The sequence below is a fragment of the Ranitomeya imitator genome, chromosome 3 (assembly GCF_032444005.1).
Source record: "Ranitomeya imitator isolate aRanImi1 chromosome 3, aRanImi1.pri, whole genome shotgun sequence".
NCBI classification, from domain to species: Eukaryota; Metazoa; Chordata; class Amphibia; order Anura; family Dendrobatidae; genus Ranitomeya; species Ranitomeya imitator.
Genome location: NC_091284.1, coordinates 532227462 through 532241867, shown reverse-complemented (window position 1 = coordinate 532241867; position 14406 = coordinate 532227462). Strand labels below are relative to the sequence as shown.

At 45.0% G+C, this 14406-nt stretch overlaps 1 protein-coding gene across 2 annotated transcripts in view; it reads right to left on the bottom strand.

The window, feature by feature from the left end:
• The window catches only part of KSR1 (kinase suppressor of ras 1), a 313042-nt gene that overhangs the window by 92150 nt on the left and 206486 nt on the right, over window positions 1–14406 (bottom strand). For both annotated transcript variants that reach the window (XM_069757808.1, XM_069757809.1), the window contains exon 3: window positions 3425–3572. In XM_069757808.1, the coding sequence (XP_069613909.1) occupies window positions 3425–3572 (148 nt within the window). The remainder of the gene's footprint in view (window positions 1–3424; window positions 3573–14406) is intronic.

The window sequence follows — 14406 nt, the reverse complement described above, 5'->3', positions numbered from 1 at the left end:
AAAGGGTCTGAATACTTATGACCATGTGATATTTCAGTTTTCCTTTTTTAACAAATTTCAAAAATTTCTATATTTTCGTTTTTTTCAGTCAAGATGGGGTGCAGAGTTTACATTAGTGAGAAGAAAAAAAAAACTTTGTTTCATTGCAGCCATTTATTAAATTAAAAAAAGAGTGAAAAATTTAAAGGGGTCTGAATACTTTCCGGACCCACTGTATAACATAGTGGCAACTTTCAAGTGGAAAGTCACTTCTTTTATCTGTTTCTCGGCTTTCGAAGCCTTAGGCAGTTAAATAGCTTACAAAAAAAGGAACATGTGCACAGCGAATCATTTGCCAAATGTTCCTTCTTTTGTCGTTGTTTTTAGCGTGTTTTCAGTCAGGTTTCAGGCAAAATCCGCCTGAAAAAGACATTATTTGCTAATACCTCAATGGTTATTTCATACATAACTTTTTTGCAGTATATTTTTTTAGTACTGTGGCTGAGTGTTGATTGTGAGTAAATCAAAAAGTATGAAAAGCGTCACAGTGAGTCCAGGATTCCTTTGTTTGTTTCCTTGTCTTGACACCTTTAGTTTTAATGGGGAAAAAAGATTTATTAAAATTTTTATGTTCTTCTTAACTTTTTTTTGGCTGCAGAGAGCTTTTAGGGAGTTTTAACCATTGATTGTCCGATTGTGTTATATATACAACAATAACACATTATTGCTGTATATGGCAAAAATCACGGTCTCCTTTGATGCCCAGCCACAGACTAGGTTTCAACAGAGTGCCATTATGACAAGCATGTAGGTCTTCAACAGACTTACTGAACATGTGAACTAACACGGCCTTCCAGGTACCGGAGATATCTGTGAATGTGTGTCCGTTTGTTGTGAATGTAATACTTGTGGCACACGTGTGGCAACCATGTGCCGCCCGTGTGCCACATCAGTACCATATGGACAGCCGCTGGGGAAGAAGCGCTACAGTAAGTGGCAGGTGCTGAAGACGGCTCTCATCATTCTCCCCTGCTCTGCTGGTGATCGGCGCGATCAGAGGAGAATAATGAAAGTTATATTAAAGTTCGAACAATGACAGCAGGTGGGGGCTTTTGGGACTCTTACTCCCATCATCTGACACCTGCTGCCACTAATAACAATGACAGCAGGAGCGGATGATCGGGGTATTCCTCAGCTGCCGCCTGCGATATAACGAAATAAATTAATCAAAAACTCGAAGTGGGTTCCCCCCTATTTTATTGAACCAACCAGGCAATACTCACAGCTGGGGTTGCAACCCTCAGCTGTCAGTTTCAGCAAGGTTGGTTATCAAGAATAGAGGGGTCCCAACGCTGTTTTTTTAATTATTTCAATAAATAATTTTAAAAAACGGCGTGGGATCTCCTCCCATTTTTGACAACCAGCCTTGCTAAAGCTCACAGCTGGCGGCTAGTATTCTCAGGCTGGTAAAGGGCCATTGATATCGGCCCCCAGCCTAAAAACAGCAGCCAGCAGCTGCCCTGAAGAGGCGCATCTATTAGATGCGCCAATTCTGGCACTTTGCCTGACTCTTCCCACTTGCCCTGTAGCTGTGGCAAATGGGGGTTAATATTTGTGGGGTTGATGTCACCTTTGTATTGTCAGGTGACATCAAACCCAAGGCTTAGTAATGGAGAGGTGTCTATAAGACACTAATCTATTACTAATCCTATAGTTATATGTTAAATAAAGACACAGCCAGAATAAAATCCTTTAATTGAAAAAAGACACAGATTCCTTTAATATTCTCATTTAAACCATACTTACGACCACGCCTAATTCCACAGAAGCCCTCGATCTCCTGTAATAAAAATAAAATAAATAAACAACAATATACCATACCTGTCCATCGTTCTGTCCCATACCTTAATCCATGTCTGGGGGCTAAATAGTTTTCAACCTGGATGGTGCAAGGTGCGACCGTCCAGGCTGAGAACCACTGTGAATGAGCTGCTGAGAGCACAGCATCATTCACCAGTGGTGACATCACCACTGGCATTTTCCCATGGTCCTGAGGTCACCTAAGTTCAGCCTGGCCTCGATGATGTCATCACTGGTGAATGATGCTGCGCTCTCAGCAGCTCATTCACCAGTGTTTCTCAGCCTGGATGGTCGCATCTTGGTACGGTCCAGGTTGAAAACGATTTAGCCCCCAGACACAGATTACTGCGTGGGACAGAAAGACAGACAGGTATGGTATATTGTTGTTTTTTTATTTTACTTTTATTACAGGCGATCGAGGGCTTTGGTGAAATTAGGGGTTGTCGTAATTGTAGTTTAATTGAGAATATTAAAGGAGTCTGTGTCATTTTTTCAATTAAAAGATTTTATTCTGGCTGTGTCTTTATTTAACACAACACTATAAGATTAGTAATGTAGAGATGTCTTACAGACACCTCTCTATTACTAAGCCGTGGGCTTGATGTCACCTGACAATAGAAAGGTGACATCAACCCCACAAATATTAACCCCACTTGCCACCGCTACAGGGCAAGTGTGAAGAGGCGGACAAAGCGCCAGAATTGGTGCATCTAATAGATGAGCCTTTTCTGGGTGGCTGCGTGCTGCTGTTTTTAGGCTGGGGGGCGCCTATATCAATAGCCCCTTACCAGCCTGAGAATACCAGCCCCCAGCTGTCAGCTTTAGCAAGGCTGGTTGTCAAAAAAAGGGGGGATCCCACACTGTTTTTTAAATTATTTATTTAAATCAATTTAAAAAAATACAGCGTGGGGACCCCTCTATTTTTGATAACCAACCTTGCTGAAGCTGACAGCTGTGAGTTTTGCCTGGTTGGTTCAAGAAAATAGGGGAGAACTCACGTCGGGTTTTTCAATCATTTATTTCGTTATATTGCAGGTGGCAGCTGAGCAATACCCTGATCATCCGCTCCTGCTGTCACTGTTATTAGCGATCGCCGGCAGAGTAGGGGAGAATGATGAGAGCGTCTTTCGCACCTGCTGCTGGGTAACAGCACTTAAAGTAGTGCTTCTTTCCCGATGCCGATGCATTTCAGATGGAGGACATCAATGTGTGTTCTCTGTGTGCACGTGTGCGGGACACGTCTACGGAAAATGGACATGTTTACATGTGGGTCACTTGGACACATAGTTCATTAAAAAACACAGATATGTGCACAAACCCATTCATTTGAATGTGTCTACGTGTGTCAGTGTCTCCGGTACATGTGAAAACTGTCACCACACGTACTGGAGACACTGACGTGTGAAAGAGGCCTAACAGTTGAGGGCAGAGCTCCATCCACAACATGCTGCCTGTGGTTGGGGCAGTGATAAGTGGCATGTCCCTTTAATAATAGAAGCATATTTGCTAAATGTTCTACATGACTCCCAATACTAACACACCATATGCATCATGATATAAAGTGCGGTACATAAGATAGAATTACCTGGCCACGCTAGTTTCCTTAAACAGGTAAGGGCTCCATTCAGCCGAGAGCACTCTTCTGTGCTAGCTCCATACCTCTTCATGGTTTCTTTCACTTTTAACTCATTCATCTCTAGTAAGGCATCTAGTGTTAAGTCTTCAGGTATTTTCTACAAATGCAAAGTGAAAAACATATATTATGCAGTAAAACAATAAAGACAATCCAAGGAAAGGCGAAATCTCCTAATTTCATATCCAATGCGTCAGCTAATTTTCACTGCAGATTTTTTTCGAAGCATGTGCATGAGATTTTGTCACATCTTATTCACAGTCCTACGAATAAAAAATGCAGAGAAAAATGAAAGAAGCACTCCAATCAATGAACGGGAAGATTTATGAAACCCAAATTAGTACAGAGACATACAACAATTTAGACTTCCCAGCCGCCATTTTCAAGTGGCGGAATAAATCACATTCAGGGCTCGTACACATGATCGTATTATCAGTCCCAGTGCAATACGTCAAAACATCAAATTAAACCGGACCCAATGATATTTCATGGACCCGTGTACTTATCAGATTTTTCCCGGGACCAACGAAAAAAAAAAAATTGCTACATACACGAGTTTTATCTGCTACTAGATGGTGGCCCGATTCTAACGCATCGGGTATTCTAAAATATGTATGTATATACGTCGCGCTTAGCACAGCCACGTAGTATATAACACAGCCACATAGTATATAACACAGCCACATAGTATATAACACAGACAGCCATATAGTATATAGCACAGCCACGTAGTATATAGCACAGCCACGTAGTATATAACAGACAGCCACGTAGTATATAGCACAGCCACGTAGTATATAACACAGCCACGTAGTATATAACACAGACAGCCATATAGTATATAGCACAGCCACGTAGTATATAGCACAGCCACGTAGTATATAACAGACAGCCACGTAGTATATAGCACAGCCAGGTAGTATATAGGACAGCCACGTAGTATATAGCAGCCACATAGTATTTAGCAGCCACATAGTATATAACACAGCCCACGCAGTATATAACACAGCCCACATAATATATAGCACAGCCCATGCAGTATATAACACAGGCCACGTAGTATATAACACAGCCCACACAGTGTATAACACTGCCCACGTAGTATATAACACAGCCCATGTAGTATATAACACAGCCCACGTAATATATTAATATATAGCACAGCCCACGTAGTATATAACACAGCCCACATAGTATATAACACAGGCCACGCAGTATATAACCCAGCCCACGCAGTATATAACACTGCCCACGTAGTATATAGCAGCCAGGCAGTATATAACACAGCACACGTAATATAAAGCACAGCACCAGTAATATAAAGCACAGCCCACGTAGTATATAACACAGCCCATGTAGTATATAACACAGCCCACGCAGTATATAACATATCCCACGCAGTATATAACACAGCCCATGTAGTATATAGCAGTGTGGGCACCATATCCTGTTAAAAAAAAATTAAAATAAAAAATAGTTATATACTCACCCTCCGGCGTCCAACGAAGCTGTCCCGATGCGCGCGATGCTGCCGCCAGCTTCCGTTCCCAGTGATGCATTGCGAAATTACCCAGATGACTTAGAGGTCTCGTGAGACCGCGAAGTCATCTGGGTAATTTCGCAATGCATCACTGGGAACGGAAGCTGGCGGCAGCATCGCGTGCATTGGTGTACGTCGGAAGGTAAGAATAGACCAATTTTTTATTATTTTTTAAATTATTTTTAACATTATATCTTTTTACTATTGATGCTGCATAGGCCGGGATGGGGCGACACACTGGCACTGACTTGAGGGGAGTAGGGAGGGGGCACTGACTTAAAGAGAGTAGGGAGGGGCCAATTCACGGCCGGACTAAACCTGTCGCTGATTGGTCGCGGCCTGCTGGCCGCGACCAATCAGCGACGCGAGATTTCCGTTACAGACAGACAGAAAGATAGACAAACAGACGGAAATACCCCTTAGACGATTATATAGATAGATTCGGATCACACTCTGCCATGCAAGTCAATGAGTCTTTGGAAAACATTGAACTGCACTCGGATGACATCTGAATGTGTCAGATTTACACCCACACTGACAGCATGGTGAAGATTGAACATTTTTTTCCTCCATCTTCTCTTCATCTGAGAGAATCGGATCACACTATGCTGACACTGTGATCAAATAATCAGAGATTGATCAGAGTGAGATATGCATAATCGACCCAATTTTCTCGGAGGAGAGGATACAGGGTCATCTGAACCTGCCCTTACATTCATTTATTGGTGTGCTGCTTTCATCTCTCGTGTTTTTTTACGCTGTTTGCCCACAATGAATTTTAGGTGATTTTTTACGCTGCGTATTTTAACTGCATCAAAACACAGGGTCTTACATTTCCAGCAAAATGGATGGGGTTTATAAAATCTCATGCTTTTTTCTTACTCAGCGTAAACTGACCTGAGGTGCGCGTTTCAAATCCACAACATGCACAAATGCACACGTTGAGTATTTGGTGAGTTTTGTACCTCAGTATTTTTAAGCCAAAACCAGGAGTGGAACAGTTAGAAGAAAATACCGAACGTGGCATTACAGAAACACGTCACCACTTCTGAATTTATCAACCGCTCCTGGTTTTAGCTTACAAATCCTGAGGTAAAAAACTCACCAAATACTCATCGTGTGCCGAGGACTAACGCCACATTCCCACGATGAGTATTTGGTGACTTTTTAGTGTTCCAGATTCTGCAGCATTTCTACAATAGCTAAATTTGGCTACTTGCACTTTGCATAATGTTTCTAAATGTATTGAGACATCATGTGTGGATTACACGCGGTTTTAGTGAATTTCTGCAACAGAAAAGCAGATTTTCCACATCTAATGCAATTCTTTAGGGAAAAAAATGCACATTAAACTGGGCACACTCACAAGAGAAATTGAGATGTTGTGGCCTCAAAAACTCACCTCAGGTCAGTCTTTGCAGCATTAAAACAGCACAGTGGGCATGAGAGTTTAATAAATCCCATCCACTTTACGCAGCATCAAAAAATCTTTGTAGGAACCTTAGCCTTAGTTAGGCTACATTTATTGAGGAATGGACGCAACCCATTTGGATCCTGCACACACAAGTAGAGACTTTTGACAAAACTACAGTATAATGTGTGGCACCCCTAGGGGTATTTGCCACAAAAATAGTTACTGATACTAAATACAAATACTAAAATAGCAAGACTGCACTACCACTTCCGGCCAGAAGGGGGAGCTCCAGAGACTCCCCTTGATCCATTCTGGTCTGAGAGAAGAACTGGCAGTTGGGCTAAGGAGCTGAAAGTGAGAGGTCATACAGCTGAATTTCTAACAGCCCTATGACGGTTTCCAGGCCCAAATCACCGGCCTGAGGAGAAAAGGGACAGAGAAAAAGGACATTGTGAGAACCGGGTAGCATTAATCACTACCCAGAACAGGCGCAAAGACGGATACCGGATCCGTGGCTGTATTCATTATATATAATACAGCAACCGGAAAAACGTGAGGTGATATCAGCTTCACTAGGGCCGGACGCAGCAACAGACACAGAGTTCAGCGGTACTCCTGGAGGGGGTAAGCCGATAAAAGGACTCGGGTTGCCCGTCGAACCAGGACCCGGAGGGGACAGATTGGGCCGGCAGCCAGTTCACATACAGCAGCAGGGCCACATAGAAACTGCGTACAATAAGAGGCGAAGACCCCGGCAGGGTCAAAGTAACTCAGAGTTCCCATACAGACTCCGGTGACAGGACTGGCTGTAAATCCCTTTATGTTGAAGTAAACTGGTTAAACGTTTCAGTGCCTCAGTCTTTCATTTGGACAATAGCCATCTATCCAGGATCGGGATCATCACTGCTGGGAGAACCTGCTGCTGATCAAGTAAGTGCCTGTTCCCTCACGATACCCCTTACACTGTGCATTGCCTGAGACCACAACACCGGGTCAAGCCACCCGTGACATCCCCCTCAAGAGACAAACCCCATTGGTCCGGTGCTGGGTACCCCGGTCTCCTGGGCTTTACAATTGGCGTCACGAACAGGACGAGCCAGGCCATATACCGGGTATTGTGTGCCGTGATTGGAGCCCAAAACTGTGAAAACTTGGATGAAAAATCTTGAAAATTGACTTTATTAAAGAAAATTCCGTTCCCAATTGAAAACTATTGAAAGAGACTTTTCTCCATTGGTTATAATGGAGTAAAGATGGCCGCCATCCCCTGAGGTAATCACCTCGTAACCGTTAGGCACGAGACTGTTAATTGGGCTACGCCATTACCTGAGCCCCAGTCTGACTGAAAAACTTCAGAATCCGCCATTACGGAGCGCGCGGCAGGCGGGAGCAGCAGGGGGCGTGTCATTGTGTGCGGCAACAAGCTGAGCGCTCTGACGTCAGAGCAAGGGGAAAACCAATCCTGCTGCACAGCGGAACGAATCTACACTATCCCGACGGAAGCTGAGGACCGGAAGGGTCCGGATTAACTAAGGGGGCACAGTATGTCGCAGCACGGAGACGCCGCAGCACCCGGTGACGCTAATGCAGCTGAAAGACAGAGTGTCGATAGAGAGTCCGGTAGCGCAGCGGTGCAAGGAGTGGCGCCCATCATGCCGGTGCTGATGCCATATACCCCGGGTGGCCCGTGGCTTCCAATATATGAAGGTGAGCCTAATACCCTTGACGATTTCAGAGAAAAGATGCTGGCCCATTTTGACATGTTCCCCGTGGGTGAAGTTCAGCGTGTTAGTCTCCTGATGATGCAGTTAAGTGGCCATGCTAAGCGAGAAGTCACAGCATGGGCAGCTGATCTAAAAGGCACTGTTGAACGCATATTTGCTGGATTAAAAGCTACATTTGAAACCACGGCCAGCAGCAAAGCTAAAATACGATTCTTTAATTGCAAACAAAAAGCTAATGAGGGCGTGAGACACTTTGCCTTAAACCTGCAGGAAGCCCTTAAATCACTTACACTGGCTGAACCCATTTTTAACACTGGAGCGGATAAACTGCTAAGAGATCAATTTATTGAGGGACTCTACACCCCTTCTCACCGGGGGCATGTGAGCATGCTTGTTTTTAAGAACCCTGAATTGACATTTGCCCAATTAAAGGAGAGCGCTATACGTCTCCAGCTGGCAGAGGCACCTCGGGATCAGGATCCTGCGCAACCCATGGCAGAGGCACCTCAACAACAGGGAGAGCCAGTGACATCAGCTATGTCCGGGGCCATTGCTAAGCCCCTGGGGCCCAGTACTAATGAGGCTCTTCAACAAAAGCTTGACTCTTTAACTGATGTTGTTGCTTCAATGGCTAAAACCATGCAGGAGATGAGAGGACACAAGATGGAGTTGGCAAACTGTAGAGAGGATGTTCCATGGATGAGACCCCGGAGATACCCGACATGGAGAGGACGACCCCGCGACCGCTACCAACCGGATGGACAGCCCATTTGCCGCCGTTGCCAGCAGCCAGGCCACTTTGCACGAGATTGTGATTTAAACGGGAATCTCCTGGGAATGCGGGCCGCTTCGCAGGAATGAACTTTCAAGGCCCAACACCCTGGCACGACAGGTACATCGGAGGACGACCCATTATCCCTATCGTGCTGGACGGAATTCCCCTCAACGCTTTGCTGGACACAGGTTCCCAGATTTCATCGACATCGTATATCCTTTATAAGAGGTACTGGGCTGATGCAGATATTGATAAAGGGCCCTCTGATGTTGAACTAGATATATGGGCCAGTAATGGTAAGTTGGTACCGAAACTAGGATTCAGGGAGATGACCATAAAGATTGGTAAAGTAGAATTGAAGAAACAGGGTATAATTGTTGTTGATGTTGACCGGCGGAACTGTGAACCAACTGTATTGATAGGAATGAATGTGTTAGAGAACTGCTTTTCCGAAGTTATTTCTGTCTTACAGCAAATTGCTGAAACTACCCAATCCTGCCAGCAGAGAGTTCTCCGAAGGGAAATAAAAGTATTGATGTTAAGGCAACAGGTAGAAGTTGCAGGTGGAGAAATCGGCAGTGTGAGGGTAAGTGATCCGACATCTATTGTAATCCCACCAAAAACAGAAATGCTGGTATGGTGTAGAGCAGCCATTGGTACTAAGGGACGAGATTATCAAGCCTTAATAGAACCAGTGTACACCGACAGCAGGCCCACTATACTCACAGCACGAGGGGTAGTCGAGGTACACTGGGGACGAGTGCCGGTACGACTTTTGAACTGTGGAGAGGAAGAGGTCACTTTGCCAAGGTATGCTACAGTGGCAAAGCTATATACTGTTGACAACAATGCCATCACAACCATTGAGCCCTTAGAACCAACCTGTCAGGTGGAAGGCAACGGCTCAGACGGAGAATTGGAGGATTGGTGCCAACAGCTACACGTGGGCATAAATTCAACACCTACCCATCAAAAACAAGGGGTGTATAGGCTAGTGACGGAATATGAACAAGTCTTCAGTAAACACCCATTGGACTTCGGACGGATAGAAGGGGTAGAACACACAATCCCCACCGGTGACCATCCCCCAATAAAAGAAAGATATAGACCCATACCGCCCGCTCACTATCAGTGTGCAAAAGATATGCTGAGGGAGATGAAACAGGCCGGGGTAATAAGAGACAGCTGTAGCCCCTGGGCGGCCCCTCTAGTGATTGTCAAAAAAAAGGACGGAACCATGAGAATGTGCGTAGACTACCGTCAGATTAATAACATCACCCATAAAGACGCCTACCCCTTGCCTAGGATAGAAGAGTCCTTGACTGCTTTGAAATCTGCTAATTATTTTTCCACCTTAGACTTAACAAGCGGGTATTGGCAAGTCCCTGTGGCTGAGAGAGATAAGGAAAAGACGGCATTCACCACACCAATGGGTCTATGTGAATTTAATCGCATGCCGTTCGGACTCTGCAACGCATCCGGTACCTTCCAGCGGCTGATGGAATGCTGCCTTGGACACAAGAACTTCGAGACCGTCCTCCTGTACCTAGATGATGTGATCGTCTACTCAAAGACTTACGAACAACACTTAAAAGACCTGGCAGAAGTGTTCGAAGCCTTATCCAGGTATGACATGAAAGTCAACCAATCCAAATGTCACCTTCTCAAGCCAAAGGTACAGTACCTGGGACACATCGTGAGTTCGGAGGGAGTAGCACCAGATCCCGAGAAAATAAGCGCCATAAGGGATTGGCCAAGACCTACCAGCGCAAAAGAAGTGAGACAATTCCTAGGATTGGTGGGTTACTATCGCAGATTTATAAAAGGATTTACCAAGTTGGCAGCACCCTTGCAAGACGCCTTGGTAGGGCAGACGAAGAAACCTTCAAACCGAAACCCTCCTTTTCAGTGGAACGACGAAAGGGAAGACTCCTTTGAACAACTAAAGAAGGCACTAACCGGAGAAGAGGTTCTGGCATACCCAGATTACCATCAACCTTTCATCCTCTACACTGATGCCAGTAACGTGGGACTAGGAGCGGTGCTGTCACAAAAGCAAGAAGGTCGGGAGAAAGTCATCGCCTTTGCAAGTAGAAAGCTCCGGCCTACTGAAAGAAATTCAGAAAATTACAGCTCCTTCAAATTGGAACTACTGGCAGTAGTTTGGGCTGTGACTGAACGTTTCAAACACTATCTGGCCGCTGCAGAATTTATTGTCTATACTGACAACAATCCGTTGACCCACCTGGACACAGCCAAATTGGGTGCGTTAGAACAGCGATGGATAGCCCGGTTATCTAATTACAACTTCATAATCAAGTATCGAGCAGGTCGCAAGAATGGAAATGCCGATGCCCTATCCCGGATGCCACACTTGAGAGATGTAGAAGAGGAAACGGGGGAGCTTGACGAAATTGAACTACCAGCCTTCCATCATCCCAAGGCAAAACATCATCAGTCAAGTACCTATCAGAAACAACAAGAGGTGAATTTTAATCCGTTAGCACACCATAGATGGGCTGACACCCAAGACAGCAATCCAGCTGTGAAGTTGGTGAAGGAACTGTTGACTGAGCAAAGTGCATATCCCGATGAGGATGCCCCAGAAGAGACGCATCAACTCTGGAAAGAGAGAGGCAAAATGTTCCTGTATCAAGGGAAGCTCTGTAGAAGGTACACCAATCCGAAAACACATGAATTGGTTTGGCAGATTATTGTGCCTAAACAAGATGTGAAGATGGTCCTCGAAGCTTACCATAATGGTGCTGGTCACTTCGGTTGGAAAAAGTTAGAAGTACTTCTAAGAGAAAGATTTTATTGGGTCGGGATGAGAAAATCAATCGAACAGTGGTGCAGAAATTGTGGCCCGTGCAACCTCAGAAGAAACGATCAAAAGAACCAAAGAGCACCACTGCAGCCCATAATCACCAAACAACCACTTGAACTTGTAGCCATGGACCACGTGAAGTTGACACCAAGCAGGTCCGGCTATGTCTATGCCTTGACCATCGTGGACCATTATTCACGCTTCTTGGTAGTAGTACCCGTAAAAGATCTGACAGCAAAAACAGCAGCCAAAGCGTTCCAAACGTACTTTTGTAGACCCCATGGATATCCAGAACAGGTTCTCACCGACCAAGGTACAGCCTTTGAATCAGAGATCTTCAGAGAATTCTGTAATATGTATGGTTGCAAAAAGATCCGGACGACGGCCTATCATCCACAAACAAACGGCTTATGCGAGAAGATGAACCATATTGTAATAGACCTACTAAAGACTTTACCTGAGACAGAAAGGAATCAATGGCCAGAGAAATTGCCTGACTTGGTGGATCTGTATAATCATGTTCCGGTGAGCTCCACCAACTGCACCCCAGCTTACCTTATGCGTGCAAGACCCGGCCAATTACCAATCGATCTAGAAATGGGAATTCTGAAACCAGACGCAGAAGTTCAAGACTCCAATTGGGATATCATACGGCAAAAGCAGTATCGCCAAGTGCAAGAGAGTGTGGAAAGAAGCCTTCAGCAAACTAGAGAAAGACAAGAGCGATCTTTCAACCAGAATGCTCTAGCGACCCCATTAAGACCGGGTGACCAAGTGCTCAAGAGAAATCGTCGAACCAATAAACTAGACAATCAGTGGGAAGCCGTACCCTACACAGTTTTACCAACAAGAATGGATAATCCTAAAATGTGTCTCATTAGCAAAAACGGAGGCTTAACATCTGTACTAGTGTCAAGAGACAATCTTAAATTATGTCCGGAAGCATTGAAAGAGCCAGAAGTTGTCCAGCCAGAACCAGAAGTTATTCAACCCATGCAGGTCCAACCAGTAAAGGAAAAAGAAGAGGAAATGTATCACACCTGTATAGGAGACTTTCCCAAAACCCTACTAACATACCATGGTGCAGTAGTGGTTCCCATGGTGGCCTTTTACCCAACACCGAACCCAATACCAGAAGTCCCAAGACAGGAAGAGGCTGACCCCGTACTACGGGAGGTTCCAGGCCAGGAAGAACAGATTCCTGATCAGAGTAATCCCATTCACGGTGGACTTGCCAACTCCATAGTCGTGGAATTATCTTTAGCAGAGCGGGCAGATACTACATCTGCAGTAGACAGTAGTACACCACATGAAGAGACACCGCTATTACGTAGATCACAGCGTAGTACCCAGGGTCAATTACCGGCCAGGTATGCGGATTACCAACTATAAAACTATAGTCATTGTTATCATTCTGCAACGTTTAAGCCCAGTACCTACAGAGACTTGTCTGTATGAACTTATTGCATATTCTTGAACTTTTTATCAGCCCGGAGGCACTAAATCAAAGCTCCGGAAAGACTGCTTTTTGAACTTTGCTTTTTGCTCTTTTTGAACTTTCTTTAGACTTTATATTGGTAACTCCGTTGGAAAAATGGAACTAAATTCTTGGACACAAAGTGCAGTGCCTTTCCTAGTACCTTCAAGGATAGAACTGTATTAATGGACGCTATTTGAAGTGACTTTTTACAGAACTCTATTTTTGTTTCCTTGAGTGGTTTTTGTAACTTTTCATTTTTAAGACTCTGTACATATTAATTGTTATTTCAAAATGTTATCGTCCCACAGTCCCGGAGTACTGTTCTTAACTAAGGGGGAATGTGGCACCCCTAGGGGTATTTGCCACAAAAATAGTTACTGACACTAAATACAAATACTAAAATAGCAAGACTGCACTACCACCTCCGGCCAGAAGGGGGAGCTCCAGAGACTCCCCTTGATCCATTCTGGTCTGAGAGAAGAACTGGCAGTTGGGCTAAGGAGCTGAAAGTGAGAGGTCATACAGCTGAATTTCTAACAGCCCTATGACGGTTTCCAGGCCCAAATCACCAGCCTGAGGAGAAAAGGGACAGAGAAAAAGGACATTGTGAGAACCGGGTAGCATTAATCACTACCCAGAACAGGCGCAAAGACGGATACCGGATCCGTGGCTGTATTCATTATATATAATACAGCAACCGGAAAAACGTGAGGTGATATCAGCTTCACTAGGGCCGGACGCAGCAACAGACACAGAGTTCAGCGGTACTCCTGGAGGGGGTAAGCCGATAAAAGGACTCGGGTTGCCCGTCGAACCAGGACCCGGAGGGGACAGATTGGGCCGGCAGCCAGTTCACATACAGCAGCAGGGCCACATAGAAACTGCGTACAATAAGAGGTGAAGACCCCGGCAGGGTCAAAGTAACTCAGAGTTCCCATACAGACTCCGGTGACAGGACTGGCTGTAAATCCCTTTATGTTGAAGTAAACTGGTTAAACGTTTCAGTGCCTCAGTCTTTCATTTGGACAATAGCCATCTATCCAGGATCGGGATCATCACCGCTGGGAGAACCTGCTGCTGATCAAGTAAGTGCCTGTTCCCTCACGATACCCCTTACACTGTGCATTGCCTGAGACCACAGCACCGGGTCAAGCCACCCGTGACATCCCCCTCA